The 18383-nt window shown below is 45.1% G+C and overlaps 1 protein-coding gene across 4 annotated transcripts in view; it reads left to right on the forward strand.

The window, feature by feature from the left end:
• Window positions 1–18383, forward strand: part of SGCD (sarcoglycan delta) — a 228981-nt gene that overhangs the window by 69675 nt on the left and 140923 nt on the right. The window contains exons 1-2 of one of the 4 annotated variants that reach the window (XM_075509533.1): window positions 1366–1545; window positions 11635–11820. In XM_075509533.1, the coding sequence (XP_075365648.1) occupies window positions 11635–11820 (186 nt within the window). In that variant the 5' untranslated portion in view covers window positions 1366–1545. Of the gene's footprint in view, window positions 1–1365; window positions 1546–4465; window positions 4608–11634; window positions 11821–18383 lie in introns of those variants that run through there. The other 3 variants (XM_075509534.1, XM_075509536.1, XM_075509535.1) reach the window with 3 other exon arrangements.

Consider the following 18383-nt stretch of genomic DNA (forward strand, 5'->3'; position numbering starts at 1 on the left):
ACCACAGCAGCTCTCAAAACAGGTTGGATGGATGAAGCACTGCAGGCTTTCCCTGCAGGCAACCCCTGTGGGTTTTGTACGATCTCATTGCCGGTGCGTGAAAGGCAGATCTCGCCTTCCTGCGGATGAGTCCTTGCTATGGACCTAATCCACAGCCCATGGAAGGCAACAGGCTTCCTACTGCCTTCAATGAGCTCTGGATCAGACCATACGTAAGGGTCCCAATTATTTCCAATCCCCAGCTGCATTTGTCTCTTGTAAACACTTCATCTGGCCGCCGCACCTCTGTACAATCACTGAACAGAATAACCCGATGGAAGTGGAGTGCATGGTTTTGAAAAGGAACATTAAGAGGGAAAAAATATAACTCTCTCTCTTTAAACTGTCTCTTTTCTATATTGTTACCTTGACAACTCTGCTGCTGTGTTTCATCTTTGGTGGGACTTAGCCGTGGTGGAATAAGGGGGACATCCATGTGCGTTTCCACATCTGCTCCGGCTCCGCTTCACGGGCACATGCCAGGCGCAGGGCATCTCGAGCTCCAGAGCCCGCGTTCGCTGCCTTGACCCATGGTGCTGTCTGGAAATGATTACAGATATTAAGAACTGGGACCCATTCTGATTAAAGGTATAACATTATGTCTTCTATTTCTTTTCCTTAAGCCAACACCAGAGCAATGTTAATGCTCTTTAAAAAGAGATGCAAGGTGCTTAAAATAATTGTAAGGGTTAGGACAGCTGGAAAGCAGAGAGGGATGAAAGTGCTCAAAAATAGTTGTATTATTTTTAGTATAAGCAGATACAGGAGTATGTGTCAAGATTAGGATACAGTTCTGATGTGCTGAACTGAGTCTGGAGATGCTAAAAATATGCTTTCTGTTCTCACAATTTTTGGAAGAGACAGAGGCAAAGGTAAGAGGAGAGTAGTGGTGAACTGAAATTTTAATTCCTGTGCTTCCTTGCTTGTTGGGGTTTGGCAAAGCTGGCTGTTAACCTGGGCGCCCGTGACCTGCTGATACTAGCAAAACGTACGAGGCAGGGCAAGGTGTTATCTGTGGGAATGGGATCCCTCCCACCCCCTTTTTCCTCTTCCCAAAGAAAATCCCCACCAAGGTAATCCTTTTATTCTTTTTAACCAAAACGGCTAGCTTTATAGCTGCAAAGGCAAGACATGCAGGCTCCAGGGCTGGGCGCAGACGGGGGTGTCTGTGTCTGAATGTGTGTGCGGGGAAGGGGGCTTTTAATGCAAAACACATGTGTTTTCAATTGCTATCTGGAGCCAGCCCAGTAGCTGTAACTTGGCCTGACAAAGCCTTATTGAAGTACAGACAGTGCGGTTTCAAAGCAGTTAGAAAAAGAACGAGAATGCTGTTCAGGAAATTCTTCAGGCATGGGCAGGGACTTGGCTGCAATTCTGCTGTTGGAAAATCTGACAGGGGCAGCTCATGAGCACCGGCCAGGCCTCGTGCTGCTCTGCAAGCCGCGCTGCATCTTCCCCCCAGCCTCCAGCACCCCTCGGGGTTTTCGTCTGCCCGCCGAGGGGTAGGTAAGAGCTGCGTTGCTCCTTCCCGCTGCAGCCGGGGTGATTTGCCGTTCTTTTGTGCTCGTGCAAAGAGGCTTCTTGCTTTCAGACTGTTGTTTAGAGAAGAAAAGTCGAGAATGGGAAGTCGTGGCATATTTGCGAAGGGACGGGAGTCGTTTGAGGGTGGGTGGTGGTTGCTGGCTAACTTTGCTTCGGTAGTAATTCTGCAGGCAAAGCAACTCCTGCGCTGCGTCTCTGGCTGCATGAACGCTGTAACCAAATAATTCTCAACTTTTTCATTTGGGGGAATAAGTAAGTATATAACCTGAAGCCACCGAAAAGTTGGCTCTGTACCATGTGTCACTTACCGATTTTGATGAAAAATGCGATTCAGTTGTAATAAATACATTTATATGCACATTGTATTATATAGTTGCTTAATGAGTTGAAAGCATGTTTGTCTGGGGGGTGTTTGGCAATTCCTGGTACAGCTAGCTTGTGAAGAGAGGCAGTAATTCAGTAATAATCAATGCCTTGTGATTTCTCTGCATATTTTTTTCTGTATTTTATAAAGCATGAGCAAACTGCAACAGACAGCACAGTCAGAAACCATGTAGAGCAGATTAAAAGGAAAAACATTAATTTAGGGGCTGTTCTATCTGCAACTTCTCTTCTGATTTGCGTTTCTTTCCCCAAATAACTTAAGAAACATTTATGATAAAAAGCTCGCTCTCTCTTTAGGAGCCTGCCAGATTTAGGCAATGCTCTCTCATCCTTTTAGTTGCAGCATTAAAGCTTCTCTTGCCTTTGCAGAGATATCAGCACCTTATATGGTAGGCTTGTGTTTGGGAGTTAGGGTACGGCGCGTTCGTCAAGGCGGATGGAGGTGTCAGGAGGCGTCCGCCTCGCGCAGCTTCAGAAACTTCCTTGCCTCTGCCAGTGCCTCTGCCTTGGATTTTCACAGCAATGTTATTTGACATGTTGAAAATGCTTTTTAGCCGTGTTCTATGGCAGTGTTGGTTTGTTTTTTTTTTTTCTTTCCACAAGGAATGAATTAAGGATATTAAATTATACAGTGGGACAGCGCTAAGCGTTTCTGGCTGGTTCATGGGAGTAGACCCACAGTTTGCTTTGCCTGCATCCAGCAGGACTGCACATACAGGGCTCAAACAGTCATTCATCTTGGAAATCCAGAAAGTTCAGTGACAAGGTGAGGTTTGCCACCAAAGTGCATCAGATCCTGTATGTGACAGGGCCAGAGCTTTCTCCCAGTAATGCTGGTGAAGCGGGTACGTAGGCGACTCCAAAGGATAACAGCAGGCTCAGGCACACAGCAAACCCTGCCTGGAAGGAGTGGTATTCAGTGGATTTGGATCTTTAATGGGAATATGATCCGGTCCAATGCAAAAAGATTCTACGTGATGGAAGGGAAAAAAAGAAGGGTGTTCGGAAGCATCTTCTCCTTGCCACCGTATCTTTTTTTTCCTGTGAAAGGGATGGTAAGCTGAAATGGGTTGGTTTGGGCCAAGTGAGGACTTTGCTGGTTTGGGGTGCAGGAAGGGCATCCCCCAAGAGCCGTGGACGTACTGTAGCTTCCTGGAGGCTGATGGGGGCGAAGGGAATGAGAGGAAGGACAGAGATGAGCTGTGGAAGAGGGAGGCGTGATGAAAATGCCGAGACTCGATAAGCGCAAAGTTTGCTTTGCAGAAAATATACCTGCGGTGAAAATGCCGTGTTAAATGAAGGTCTCATATGATCTGGACCGCTTGAGCCTTTGCAGGCTGCCATCTTACCCTGCAGACTTGGAGCTCTATTGCTTTTCTCAGCAGCTGTTAATTTAGGCACCCAGTCAGCCTATTATCTTCTTCACTGCTAGTTATGAGCTTATTAAAAAAAAAAAAAAAAAAAAAAAAATCATGTTCCTGCCTCTGATCATGCAGCATCCCACCTCCCAAATCTGATCATCAGCGTTGAAGAGCCAGAGAGACAAAGAGACCGGAATACGTCTGTCTTAGCAGGAAGCAGCCAGGGCTGCGCTGCCGTACCTGGCTTTAGGGGTGCTCCTGCCCCACGTCTGGGTGAGACGAGCGGTGCAGGTTGTTCATCAGGTACGGTATCAGCCTGGATCATAGGATGTCCCACGTGCCCAGCTGGCTGTTTGCCATACCCGTTCTTGATGGGACCCCAGTGGAGACACTGGTGCCTGGGTGTGAGTCCGGGCAGGGCAGGGCAGGGCAGGGGAGGGGAGGCTCTTTGCAATGGCATGGGCTGGATTTGATTGAGGGAGGTGGTGGTTTCCTCCCTAACTCTGGCAGCTGCTCCTGAGCCTCCCCCTGCCAGCGGTGACCTTTCTGCAGCTCCACCTGGGTCAAGTATTCAGACTTTGCTTTGTATCCAAAAGGACTGAAGAGTGTGTGCTTGTGGACAGAATGTTAGGCATCTAAAGTGAAATTGGAGGGTGTCTTGATCTTGGAAGCACACAGATAAGAGAGCCATTAGCACAGCCTAATACGTGTATTCCTTCTTCTGGTCCTTCCCAAGAGCAAACTAGAAAGCAAGTGTGTCTGTGCAAATGAACAAATGGATAGGCACAGTAAGCACATCGTGCGGAGGGAAGATGCAGCAGAAAAGTTTTAAGTTGTGAGAGCAGGATCACTGCAGAGACTGTACTCTGGATCCTGGCACATGCTCAAGCCCACAGTTATCAATTTGTGCCATGCCGGCTGGATTCCAGACGTATAAATACATATTACGATCCTGCTTTGCACATTCCGACAAGCCATATCTCTTTTCTTGGTACTGTGGGGTGAGTGTGTTGGGGCAGAAGTCTGCAAAGTATCACCTCCTGTAGCTTGCTTTCTGATTTGAGCTCAGTTGATTATATCCCTCTTGCTGTTCCCACAGCCTCCTGGAGTCAAACCTGCTGCTGGGTATTTTAGTGTAGCTCTCATATTTGTTCATCCTGCTTTGAGATACTCCAGTGGGAAAGAGTGTTTATAAACTTGGCACCGATGGACATAGGCTTATGATTGCTTCACATCATCTGAGTGGTGCAAAGGAACCAGCGTGTGAATGCAGCAAAGCCGGTATGATGTTTGCATGCAGCGTGAATGTATTGCTACAAATTGTGGGGCATTTTGTGAAAGACATACTTTGTTGACTAGCTTGATACATAAGAGAACTCACTGCAGGAACTTTTTCTTCCTTGTTAACTTTCCTTTCCATTTTCTCCTTAATTCTGAAAAAGAAAAATATCGAGACAAAGTAACTATCAAGAAAAAAGTCTCAAAGTTAGAAGAAACACTCATAAATAAGAAAACAGACATGTTTCTCGTCTCAGGGAAGAGAAGCAATAGTAGCATCACATTGCTCACAGACTCTTGCAGCATCATAATAAAATACCACTTTTGATTTAGGAGATGCTGTTCAGAGATGGAGTTGCCTGTTACTTTGTTTTGTTCTGGCAAACTCTAATATGTTTAGAGTTTTACTGTAAGTGCTCCGTGAATGCAGAGCAGTGACGGAGCAGGGCAGAAGTCCTGTGTTCAGCTTTTCGTTCAATCCATCTGCTCAAAGATACTGGTTTATAAACTGAGGCTTTTGCAGTGCCCTTATCCTCAAGCATGTTTATTGTCAAAATGCTGTCAGTCCTAGCAACTGGGGAAATTACATGAGCTCTCAAGATGTTAGAGGTAAGGGGTAGCCTGGAGCATTGAGGGATGTGGATTAGAGATGCTTTGCCAGGAGATGAATCCCCAAGGTCTCCCCAGCTGCCTGTGCTGAGTGAGTCCAACTTCCTCAAGATATAAGAGGTGGGGATGGGAAAAGCAGTATTTCCTAGTGGACCGGGCAGAGCATGCACCGATGGACTGTGCAGACCAAGAAAAGCTTGTAGATGTGCTTATGTTTGCCGGAATCAGGCGAGATACTTGAAGAACGCTACATGTGATGTGCCCCACTGATAGAAACTAGTCAGAAAAGAAGAAAACATTCCTTAGGATGTTTCCTTCCCCTTTTTGTCTTTCTGGCCATGTATCACATTGCGGTGATACCCGACAAGCGGGCACTGAGTGGTGATGGTCTTTCCAACTTGTGGAAGAGCTGCTCCCCATGTGGAGGGATGGGAACGGTTGACAGAAGCAGAGGGACAAGCAGAGAGGGACTATTTCAGCTTTGGGGACACCAACGGCAGTGACAGAGGCCACGCTGGCACAACCATCGGGGTAGAAGAGCCCGAGTTCATGGCTTAGATGGTGCTGGAGAAAAGTGCTGTGAGATTTAACTACGCCAGCAAGTATTTCATCCTTTGGGCTGTTCCCCAGTGCTCTGCCCTTGCTGGCCAAGCTGCAAGTGAGAAGTCATTTTCCAGAGCCGGATCCTTTTATGGAGGCCCGGGCTGTGGTCTGACATGTGTGCGGGGCCATAAATCACTTCTGGGTCATGGTGCTGGTGGATTAACAGGCCTGGGAGTGTCAAGCTTGAGAGAGAGTTTTATGGGGAGCGGAGAGGCAAAAAGTCTTGTTGATAGATGGCTCAAAACACTCTTCTTCGTGCCAAATTTTGTTCTCAGTCACACTCCAGAAATGTCTGTTCTTTTGAACCTGGTGGATAGTGTGCACTTAAAAGACAGAGAAATTAAAGAGGATGAATCTGCAGAGCATTTACAGCTAGTGAATACAAGTACATTGCCTTCCAGTGATATGGCAGAGAGCACCTCTGAAGGTTTTTTAGTTTGGGTTTTTTTTTTCCCCCTCATTTCAGCCCAAAAGAAAAGGTTTCTGTTTCAAAAAACAAAGAGAAAGAGAAGAGGATGTCGGTGATACAGACACAAAGAGAAGGCAGATGTGGGAGATGTAGGTCCAAGGCCCGAGGGAATTTGAACCCCTCTCTCATCTCTAGGAACGTCTTCCCATCACCATGCTACGGGTTAGCCCGGGGTCAGATGCTCTTCGTTTTTCTGATGAAGTTGTTACACCTCAGTTATATGCGGGCAGGCAGGGAGGAGAGGTGCCGTGTCGGCTGCACCAGGCTTAGGGGCTTTTGGTCCGTGCTGTAGTGAGCAGTTTCGATGAGCTCTAGGGAATTTTGGGCAGCAAATTTCAAGTGGGCTCGTAAGAGAGAAGCTGCCTTCCCAGACTGCATCCCCTTTCAGCTTAAAATTGTTCTATTACTAAACATACATCATTTAAGCGCTGATCAAAGAAACCCCCGTGGCACAGAAACATTATTGATTCCTCTTGTTATGCCTCACCCTGTTCATAGCCCTCGTTGAGCCTACAAAGCCAGCATGGCCAGGGCATGTTACAGCTCCGGTGTTAGCAAGGAAAAGGTGTTTATCCATCCTTGTGCATATAAAACACTTCTGCCTGATGAATCGTTAATCTGGGTTGCATGCCCTGAATGAGAAGCTTTGTGCCAGGGCAGGAGGGGTACCGTGGAAGGGAGAGAGGCATGCAATAAAGATTTGCCATAACTGGTGGGGTCTGATGTGATTTTTTGGAAGCTCAGTGCCAGTTCTGATTTGTGATGCCTTTCAGCTGAGTCTGGTTTCAGCTTTACTGAAGAAGGAAAGTGCTGAAGGTTCTTTGCCAGAAGTACTCGGTGAGCAGCCTGTGCGGATCAGGGAATGTAGTGGCATGACTCTTCCAGTGGTCTTAAAAAACCAAATAAATCTTTCTTGTCATGGACCATATCTCTAAGGTATGCTAAAGTGAAAGGATGAATAGCTTTTCTAAACAGACTGGATTTTGTATCAGGCCCTGTTTGCAGTGTTCATATATAAGGACTCGGAGTACAGCTCTTGCGCAAAAATTTATTACCCATTTTTCTGCAGCAGCAAGAATTCCTTGGAGAATTACGCAGGTTCCAGGCTATACTTTTGTAGTCATGGTAATGTTGTCTTTGGCTAAACTGCAAAGATTTGGCATGCTGCATTTTTTGTATTGTAGATGGGATTGCACATGTGCCAATGGTGGTCCAGTGCTGTGCACGTGTGTCTCTAAGCCCTCTCATGGCAGGCAGACACTTTCAGATTTGCCTTGTGGAAGGAGCGCTTCTCTTTCCAATTTCTATATTTGTTTCAGTATTATTTTTTCACCACTATTATGAAATTAGGTGATTGTTCCTAATGTTTTCCAAAAAAAAAAAGAAAATCCCATTAAGCAACTGGCAGCCTTTCCCTTTGGCTCAGTAATTGAAGGGGGGGGGGGGGGCACCTTGCAAATGCAACCACTGGATGTCCTTTCACAGCAATACTTTTTTTTCTGGTGCCTTAGTTCTTTTTAATGTTTGAGTCAGGAGAAGTTGCCAAAATGTAAATTATGACTAGCATACTTTTCCCGCCCACACAGAGCAGAGTATTGATAGTGGATATAGCTTGTTCCTTGTGTAGTTGCCTTGCAGGCTGCTTTATTCTACTTGTTTGTTTAACACACCTCAGCACTCTCTGTCCATCATTCTGTCTTCTCTTCCTGGAGGACTAGAGACATGAGCATTTTCCTTTGGTATTCACAATTCAGGGGGGAAATGCTAGCTAGAAATCATATATAGCTTTAAATGTAGCTGTGTGAGAGTTTGTGTAGAAAGAACATGCTATCTACGATTCCCGTGTTATTTTCTTGTTATAAGTTTATGCTGTATTACTAAGTCATGCTCATCATGCGTGTTGTACTACTTTAGTTGCTTTATCTCGGTTAGGGCAGCTGTGAGTGAAATATTTTATCAGCACCAGAGAAATTCTCAAAATCAGGCTGCTGTCTGGATGCAAGTTGCTCTTTGTGGTTATGTTCTGTTCCTATAAATTCTTTTGAAGTCTGCAAAGTTGTGCCCGAGCTGGATATGCCATTTTCTCCATTCTAGAGATTGCAAGTGAAGAAAAAAGAAAAAAGGAGAAAGGGAGAGGGAAGGAAAGAGATGAAGAGAATAAACAAGTTTTGCAATAAAGAGATATTTTGAGCTGGGTATTTCATATTGTTTCTTATTGGTCAAACCTTTTCCATGATTTGAGAGGGTTAGAGATGCAATTTATTCATTTTCTCCGAGGGAGAGGCTGCATTTAATATGTGCTCTCCAGGATCCCCTGTTAAAATATTAGGCAATAAAATCCTTGACTGTACAGTTGTTGTGGTTATAATTTCCCCCAGGTAGTGGAAACTCTGTAATTTATTGTTGTTTAAGTTTTCCCTTTGCACAGATCAGAGCGGTTGTAGCAGTGTAAAAAGAACGGTTTTTCTCCAAGTGCGTGTATTTGTTGGTGACCCAGCTCCTCTCTCTGATGAGCTCTGTGCTGCAAAGCCCTCCACATTGCTGACATGGCATCTGTGAGCAAAAATACTGGTGAAGACTGAGTTGGATCTGTTGTAAGCAACTAACTTTGCTCCTCCTTGGTAAAAGCTACAGGTCTGCCTGGGCTTCGGGTGCTTTTGCGGTATAGAGATAGATAGCCCCGTTGGTCTGAACAGCAGAAGCGATTTATGGTGAGCCCACTTAGAGTGTTGAAAACCGCTCTTCAGTACACACACACCTTTCTTTGGTGATGTACTTTTAACGCACGTTGGCTAAACCGGCTGAGCCAACCCCTATTAAGAACAGGCTTATTTGCTGTGAGCTGTGGGCTCCTCCCGACGCAGTATGACCGTCTGCGCTAATTGACGTTGCAGATCTTCACGGCGTTAGCTGGGGCTGGGGTAGTCTGAGGTTGTAAGTGAGGCATGGTTTGTGGGGGGATGTGAGATCCTTTTTTTAGACCAGCTGAGAAAGCTGGAAAAAGCAGGCGGGCTTGGAGGCGTGGATGGGCTGGCTGAAGCTCGCCTTGTTCCAGTTTTAGCTTAGCGAGCGCAGGCAGCACCTTCGTTGGAAAGGAGGGAGCTCAGCCTGGCAGCTGCCTGCAATGGGCAGCGGCGGTGCCCCGGGTCTCCTCTTGCGGGAGTCCTTTGCAGCCCCTCACTGTTGCACAAGTCTGACCTGCTTTTTCTCCTGGGTGAACTGTAGCCCTCAGGCCTATAAGGGGGAAAAATGCTTAAAAATGCAATGGTTCAGAAAGCTGAGAGCAAAATGATAGGAGTACCTCATTTGGTGTTATTTTTTTAAATCTTCCGGTTTTCAGCCACTGTTGTGAATTTTGGATGTGGGGGGTTAACACGGCTGCTGAGATTAGAGGAGGTGGAGATGGGCATCTCCACCCTCCGGAGGAGCATCGCTGTGGGGAATGAGGGCAGGGGTGCGAGCACACCAGGGCTAAACACAGCCTTCCTGAATATGCCGCTAAGTCAGCTTTGCTTTATAGGTCCAGATTGGGAGAGGGTCTGAAAGGAATTTAGTGCCTGAATGGATTTATTTAGCACCTGAGACACTGTTTCAGCCTGGGTGAGGGGGGAAGGCTTGTGGAGGAAGGGAGAGGTGGATGATCCCCTGTGCCGCAGGTGACAACACCAGGCAGCGTTAGAAAACGCAGGTCTTAGTGACTTCTGGAGCAGTGAAAGGTAAAAAAAAAGGTAACTGGTTCTTCAGGCGGCCCTTGCATCAAACGTGTGGGCTTCAGCACTGGAGCAGCAAAGGGAAAGTGTTAACTTCATCCCTGGTGCAATGCTGCTGGAACAAAAGTTATGCCATGAAGAAACTCACCTTGCATCAGCCTGCAATGGGCTCTACACCACTGCCGACTGCATGCTGTATTTTATTATATGCTGGAGTATGAAGCTATTAGCAAAAAAGTAAGGAAAAAAACAGGAAACTAATGGTAAACAAGCATAAGCTGCTATGAATGAGCATCTGATTTCTTCCATTGTCTCATTCTGCCCTTGTGGATCACACTCCCACAGAGAGGAACTCGCATTGTTTCCTCCTGTTATGTGAATTTTGTAATTCACTGAATACAAACATCGATGCCAGATACCCTGAGGAAGAAGCCCATGGTGTTGAATCAGTAGTGCAAGAACGCGTTTGGTGGTGGTTTATTTGTCTAGAGTCTAAAATGCAAAACATTCAGCAAACTGTGTTATTAGAGATTATATGATATCATCAGACTGTGCGTCAAAAAAGTCTGAAAACATAAGAAACTGATCCCTGGGGGAAGCCCATGAAAGCGGCTTTCCGCACCCCGAATGTGAAGGACGAGAACACGAATAATTTCATTTGTGCGGCACGAAATACCTCCACGATCACAGCCCATGCACACGCAGCCGTTCACACGCACCGTTGTGCGGCGGCTGTGCTCCGGACCCCGATCCCAGCAGGTTGCAATGCTGTTTAACAGCACCCGTCTCTTGCCCCCCACGGTGGGGACAGCCAGATCCCTGACCGCCCGGAGCCAGCCGGGTACCGGGGTGCAGGAGGGGGACGGTGCTCGCCACAGGGGGCTGTAAAGCGAATTCTTCCTGGGGATGCTGCCGCACTGCTTTCCTCAGCACCAGCTTTCCTTCCTTCCTTTTTTCCCTGGTTTTGGCTCCCGGCGTTGTCCTAGCGTGCTGTGCCCACCCGGGGTATCAGTATCCTTGTTAAAGCAGCATAGATATTTGGGGATAATTTGTTAGGGATGTGGGAGCTGTGCTTCAGGTTTACTTGGCTAAGAAGGATTGGGGTGCGGGAAGGGAGAAAGGCAAACATTTCCCCTTTGCCTTTTTTCTTTGGCTGGAAGGAATGATTTTTTGAGATTTCTTTTTTTTTTTTTTTTTTTTTAAATTAAAGCCTCTGAGAAGTAATATTGCATCTTCAAAACAAACTGCTGAACTCAACTGCTTTTACCAAACGCATGCAAAATTTTCCCCTCAGGATCCTTCGAGGCCCTGGAGTGCCTGCCTTGCAAAACCTGGGGCGGTGAAGAGAGTTACTCGAGAGTGATCTCCATAGGATACCTTTAGACAGTGCGCTTACGTGTATTTATAAATATATATATATATGTGTAACACCTAAAATACTCTTTCGGTATGTTACTGCATACAGTAAGGAGAAAGAAAAATAATGCAGAACGAAGATACCGAAAGAGACGCTGCCCAGCTGGTAAACTCTGAAAAAGAAAAAACAAAACCCTCTAAGAAGCACAGACACAAGCAGTTTTTATCATCGGCTTTCTCTTGCCGCTTAATACACGTGGTTATTTCTTTGTGATCATTTCAGATGCCTCAGGAACAGTACGCACACCGGAGCACCATGCAGACCTCGGAAGGACCCCAGGTATACAAAGTGGGGATTTATGGCTGGAGGAAGAGATGCCTCTATTTCTTTGTGCTGCTCCTAATGATTTTAATCCTGGTGAACCTTGCTATGACCATCTGGATTCTGAAGGTTATGAACTTCACAATTGTAAGTAGGGGTTACCCTGAAAGGTCTGGGGAAGATGGGGGAGGGTGATGGTCTTTCCTCTGAGCATGAATTCAGATACAGCTTCGATAACGGGGTGTTTTAGTTGCCATGGATAGCCGTTATTACAGGGAGGAACAAATTTACCCAATGATCCTCTTTTTCTGCTGGAGATGTCTGCAGAGGAATCAGCTCAGCATTGCAAATCATGTTCCTCCTACCTGCTATATATATACATGTATATATGTAAACAATATACACCACACCACCCCCCCAATTTTGAATGATAAAGTGTTTTAAAATTAATTAAATAGGTTATTTTGAACTTGGGTGTGGGAATGGGTTTGAGCCTTTCTCTTACACTTTTTCTGCTTTTCTCCCTGACTGGGAAGTTGAGAAACTTGATTTGCCTTTTTCTTAGGGAAAATTCATGTTGTTCCATAATGACATGGTTCCAGAAGCTTCATGAAGAAAAATAAAATTTCCAGAGGGGCTCTCTGGGTGTGGTATTTAGGTGGAGCATATCTCTATCCTCGTTGTGCTGTGGTTGGTGCACGTCAGTCCTGCCAACAGCACTCCCTTGCTGCACAGACCCCTGGCCAGGCTTAGCTTTCCAGAAGCCCCTAAAAAAATGTTGGGCAGCTGTACTGGGAGGTAGATTGCACTGGGGCAGATGGTGCCTTCTGGGCATAGAGTGCTCTGTGCATCACTTGAACTCTGTTCAAACTCTTTTTGAGATCTTAAGGGATGCCTTGACCTTGAATTGCCTTTTTACAGGGCGAGCTTCACCTCTCCTGCTCAAACATGCTGAAAGTCAGGACATGATGAACCAGGCACACCCCACTTCCAGGGCTAGTGAGCCTTCATATATGGCAGGTCCTAGTTTTTCAGTAGATAATTTGGCCAAGCAGAGTGAAAATGAAATGATTGGTCCTCTCTTCTTCAAAGCAGTCATTGCCACCTTGGTCAGATGGAGTTATTTTAAGATGATTTGAGTCTTCAGGAGAAACTAAGTTTGAGGCTTTAATCCTGGATTTACTTCATGAGAGAGCTGTAAGGCTACATTCCCCTAGAGCACTTTCAAGGACTTTCCCAGCCAGGCTCTGATGGGAGCAGCGTGTTTGAAGTCTCCCGGCATTTCTTTCTCTGCTTTGGTCTTGTGAAGCCCTGAACAGCTGTGTCCAACATTATGTCATTAATGGGCCATGAGAAGTTGAGTAAACAATCTCTGACTTACTGTATCCAGCAGACAAAATGCTGTGTCAGGGGAACACGTAGCATTTATTTTCTCTAACCAGGATGCTGTCAAGGTGTGCAGAAGATTGCAGTGCATGTGTGCTCAGGGAGCAAGCAATTATAAAGCAGTAATCCACAAAAAATCCTGTGAGTGGGTGAAGAGTGAGCCAAACTGGAGCAATTAATGCTTAACCAGATGAGTCATTTAATCTTGGGAAACTGCTGCCATTTTGACACATATTTTGTGCTGAATTGTGGTCTTTAGATGAATGTAGTTGAAAAGTAGATATTTCTGAGGTGATAGAAGACTTGGTCATATGCTGATCATATACAGGCGGTGGTATGGGTGTCAGCCCAAGCACAAAATAATAAGGTTTGAGATTCCCACTTTTCAGGAATGCAACTTTATTTCTTTAGAATAACATAACCTCGATACGTCAGTCCCATGCTTTCTGCTATTTGGTTGTGGTCAGTCTACTCTCTACAAGCAGCTTGGGAAGCCAGGTGAACTTCTCTGCTCCTTTCTCCCTCACAGCCTGCTCCACAAAAACGCATTGCGTTTTGCAGGCTATCTGCAGAAGGGTCATCTCCTAGGGATACTTCCAGCAGCTATCTCTGCCCCACTAGGATATACACTGGCTTTTTTGGGGATGCGCTGATCTTCAAGCTCTTGTCTGATTCAGTTTCCTTAAATAGTCACTTACCCTCTGTGACTCTCTGGGGATTAGTCCAGGGTGGAGTATATTTGTATACGGTTTTAGTTAATTCATATCTTCTAATGTTAGTAGACGATGAACAGATAGCTTTTGGTGATAAAAACCAAAAGATAGCTTTTGGTGATAAAAACACAGACAGTAGCACTGCATCCTGCAGCGGGAACTGCTTTATGATTATAGGCATGGCCACACCAGTCAGGGTGTGTGTCTCTGACACAGCCAGTTGGAAATAAATATAAGAACAGAGCATGTAAAATGTGATCCTTGCCCCAGTATGCACCCATTCATCTCCTGATCTCCTGCTGCTCCTGCAGCCTCGCCAGCTGCTTTGGATCCTGCTCTGCAATCCCTCCTGCACCATTCCCTGAGGCTGAGAAAACCACTTTGCTAAGTGAATTTTTAGAGGCAGACTTTTATCTCTAAATAACAAATGTAGGAAAATTCTCAAATGAGGAGATGCAAATACAGAAAATCTTTAATTTGTTCCTGTTCTGATAAGAGGAGCTGAGAGTCCTTCTGGGGCGGGGGAATGATTTGAGTACTCGGTAAGCAATAGTTGCTGCTTAGCAGGTCTGACTTACCCCAGTGCCTGCAGAACAAAAAAGGAGGGGAAAGTTTGTAGTTCTGTTCTTGTGGAAAATGCAGTATTTCCAATATCTTCCCACCCCTGAGCTCTCCTCCCAGAACCTGAGTCTGTTCAGCTCCACAGGACAGTCCTGGCACTTACAGAATTTAATGAGTGCTCATTATAGCCAATAAGTGCTCACAGTATTTTAATGAGCACAGCAGACCTGCTCAAGAAAACTCGGGGGTGTTTTAAATGCTGGTAATGGGGAGTGGAGAAGGGAGGAGGAGATGAAGCAAGACAATCTCAGGGAAAAAAAACCCCACCTTCTCATGCATGTTGTAGCGGTACTCATCCGCTCCACTTCCACGTCAAGCCCTGAACTCCCTGTTTCTCCCATCTGCGTGCCCCACTGGCTCACGCTCCAGGAAACAACTCCTGTAAAATCAAACCGTAAGCTTCCAATCCATGGCTTTTAATAAACAAGGCATCACTAATTTATTCTAGGTTTTGCTTTTATCTGAATGTTCAAGGCTTAAACAAATTTACGTGTGGCTATTGCTTTTTTACATGAGGCTGTCAAAGCAGTGTCACGTTCACCTGGGGCCAGTTGGTCACTGTCTAGTCTATCCTCTGGCACAGTCATTCAGTTCTCATGTAGTATTTGATCCTCGATTTGTTTTAAATGCCTCTAGCAGGCACAGGCTGTATGAAAAACAGGCCTGGAGGGGACCTCAAATATCATCTGCCTGTCCTACAGCTGGTTCCCATAGCCAGGTCCATTTACCCAGTTCATTTACATCAGTGCTGCACTGCTCTGGGACTGTGGGAAGCTCTGTGAAGGTTGCTACCTCTAAACCATACTTTGATTTTTAAGCCAAACCACAGAATGAATCTGGACCAAAGCCACCAATTTGGGTTGAAACCCAAATGCACCCTGAAGGTGGCCTAACCTAATTGAGGTAGAAACCACCATCCAGCACTCAACTTTCCAGTGATATATAGGTAAAGAGAACTCCATTCAGATCTTGGACTAGCCTGGTAGAAGTGCGTGGTTTGCACATATTTGCTTTGGGGAGGAAAAAACCAAATGCCTGCGGGCTGTGTACGTGACTCAGCCGCTCGGTCTGCAGGTCCAGCGCGGGCTTGGGCTGCGTCCTGCTGTCACGCCTGCGTGGTGGAGGGCTCAACCCCGAGCTGTGCAGAGCTCAGCTGCGGCTGGCACAGCCCCCGCGAGGGTTCGTACATGCCAATCTAATTACGAGGCTGGAACCAGAGCTCCTAACGACCTTCCTCTTTATGGTCCACCTGCATTAGCATCCAGTGATGTAGCTCTTTAGCAGGAGGATTGCCCATGACTGTGTATGTAAGCACATGCATCTTTTATGCTGTATGCCTAGGATGTGCTGGGGATCTCTGCTTCAGCTATTACTAGTGAGCTTAAACCATTTTTTAAAAGCTTACTGTTGTATTAGTTTCTGAATATTACAACAAAAGATCTGCTTACATAAACACAGCAAACCAATATCCTTATTTTAAACAGTACAAGGCTCAGAAGGCTCAGGTAATGGGTAATGACAGTGCATTGACCTCTTTCCACAAGGTTAACATACAATGCCTTGTATTTTAAACAGTGTTAGGAGTCTAAAGCATTATCCATTAGTACCCCTTTATTGCTTCTTAGGCAGCAGGAAGACCTCTAAACAGGAGAGACAAGAACTGTGTCCTGTTGTGGGTGCATTGAAATGGTAAACATCCACCTACTTGTCTGCCCATCAAACCTCTGAGGACTCTTTGCTTTTCCTTTGCCCTTCCCTGGTGTTTCTATCCATAGCTGCCTGTTCACACGTTTTGGACTGTATGCTTTTTGGGACAGAAGCTGTTTGCATATGGCATCCTGTAGTCCTATATATTGGCAGGGTCTACTAGGCTGTAAACAATAATAAATGGGAAAATAAGATTTTTCCCCTAATCAGCTTGCAAGGCTTGAAATTCCTAGAGAACTGTCTTCTAAGAATCATCCAAAGCAAAGGCTCCAGAATAGTCTTTGTAAGGACTATTTCTGCAACTTTGGTGTTCAGGAGGCCCTTCACGAGCCAAAGTTAACATCTTCGTCCGAGCCGGGAGAGCATGTGCTGCTTCCAGATCTGTACAAATCCATGCAGACTGCATGTGCCAGCTATGTGTGCTCCTTTGAGGAAATGCAATGTAGAAACGGGCAGGCAATGACCCGTCTGATTCCATCTTCCTTAGGATGCAGAGAAGGGAGACCTTCCCTCCCTGGCCTGGTCAGGCTGAGGTTGGGGTGCTCCCTCACCACAGCACATGCAAACTCTGTTCTTCCAGAATCATGCAAGGTTTTTTGAAGATTTGGGTCCTTTAGCATGAGGTTCAAGCATATTTAATGATTTCAATTGAACAGGACCAAATGACTGTGATGGTTCAGATTTTTCCTTTTTTGCTGCAGGCTGCATCATAGCTGAAGAGGTATGTTTTAGCATCGTTGAATGAAATGTTAGCAATTTAGAGAGACAAAATGCTGCTGTAGGTGGCACAAATGCTAAATATCATTATCTTGCTTGCTTTATTAAAAGTTGATAAGAAAAATGAGCTTTTAAAATTCGGTTATGAACAGATATTTCCAATACAATTACTCCCTCTTGTGTGTAAACTACCTGCCACATTTTAATTACAGGAAAACAGTAGGGTAATAACACAGCAGTAAAGATGGATTAGAGTTAGGAAAGCTCATTGCCCTAACAGGCAGGATTCTTTTATTAATGATTTAAGGGAATAGACTTTGTTCTAAATTTTTTTTAAATTAAAAATTGCCTTAGAATAAAATGACTGTGCAGTTTATAGTCGCTTTCCATGATTTCTCTGGGGTCTCTTTAGGTGCAATGGTAAGGCCAACATGGGAAAGAAATCTGGTCTGCTTTTCAGCTTCTGCTTTGTAGTGCAACTGTAATCAGTCAGCTGAAGTTGTTTAGAGTTAGAATTAATGTTACTATATCCTAATGGAGGACAGAGTGAAGGGGTTTTTTTCCTCTCTCTCCCTCACACACACACGCATACAAAATTGTGTGCTTTTCCATCCTAATTCATGTTGCTCTTTTTATAAAACAAGTAATTGCTTTGAGACTGCTTGCACGACCCAAGAGCTTTGCGTATTTCCCTTCTTTCCTCATTCACGTGGACTGCATCTTCTGATATAAAGATGTTAATCTTGTAGAGGTCTGACAACACCAGCAGTACTGTGAGCGACTGTACTATTAAGTGAAGAAGTTTCTACGGGTGAAATCCTTACCCCCTGGAATTTAGTAGGAATCTTGGCATTGACATCACTGGATCAACCCCTTCACCGTAACAGCTTTTATTTGCAGTTTTTTTACAATAAATTCTAGTTTCCTTCCTCCTGGATTGAGGAAAAAATGCGTTATTCTTTTCTTTTACTCTTTTTAGAGATCTGAATTTCATTCCTAGAGAGTTTCTGTTCCTGTACGAAAAGCAATTGGGATTACTTATCTTTTTTAAAGATATGTATAGTACTTTTTTGCCTTCACTCCTTTGGAGTTCAGAATAATATAGTCAGTTTTAATAGGATATTGCACGATGTTATTACAAGTTTGACCCTTTTATTGTTGCATCCTCCAGAGTGTCAAGCATTTGGTACTGATGGCTGGCTGAGTTATAATGCACCAGTTTCTTCTAGTGCTACACCTTTGAAAACTCAGTCTCTGATAATATTTCATTTTTATTATCCTAATACCACATTTTCTCAGCCAGCATAAGCACATAAGGCTTTCATCTTCCTTGTTACCAAAAAGTGCTGAAAGGACCCCGTATTTTTACCTCTCTGTCTCTACTCTCTGCTGAACCATTGAGTTTTTCAGAATCCTGCCATGACACTGGATATGCTTACAGATACATCATGGGACCAAAGGAAGTAGTGAATAGTAAGTCTTCCAGTAGTACCCCTAAGCCAAGCCGGATATGCTGCACTGCAATCCTTTAGGGGGTTTTGTGACTATTGCACAAGGCAGCCTGTG

This window comes from Mycteria americana, chromosome 8, assembly GCF_035582795.1.
Source record: "Mycteria americana isolate JAX WOST 10 ecotype Jacksonville Zoo and Gardens chromosome 8, USCA_MyAme_1.0, whole genome shotgun sequence".
Taxonomy (NCBI): Eukaryota; Metazoa; Chordata; class Aves; order Ciconiiformes; family Ciconiidae; genus Mycteria; species Mycteria americana.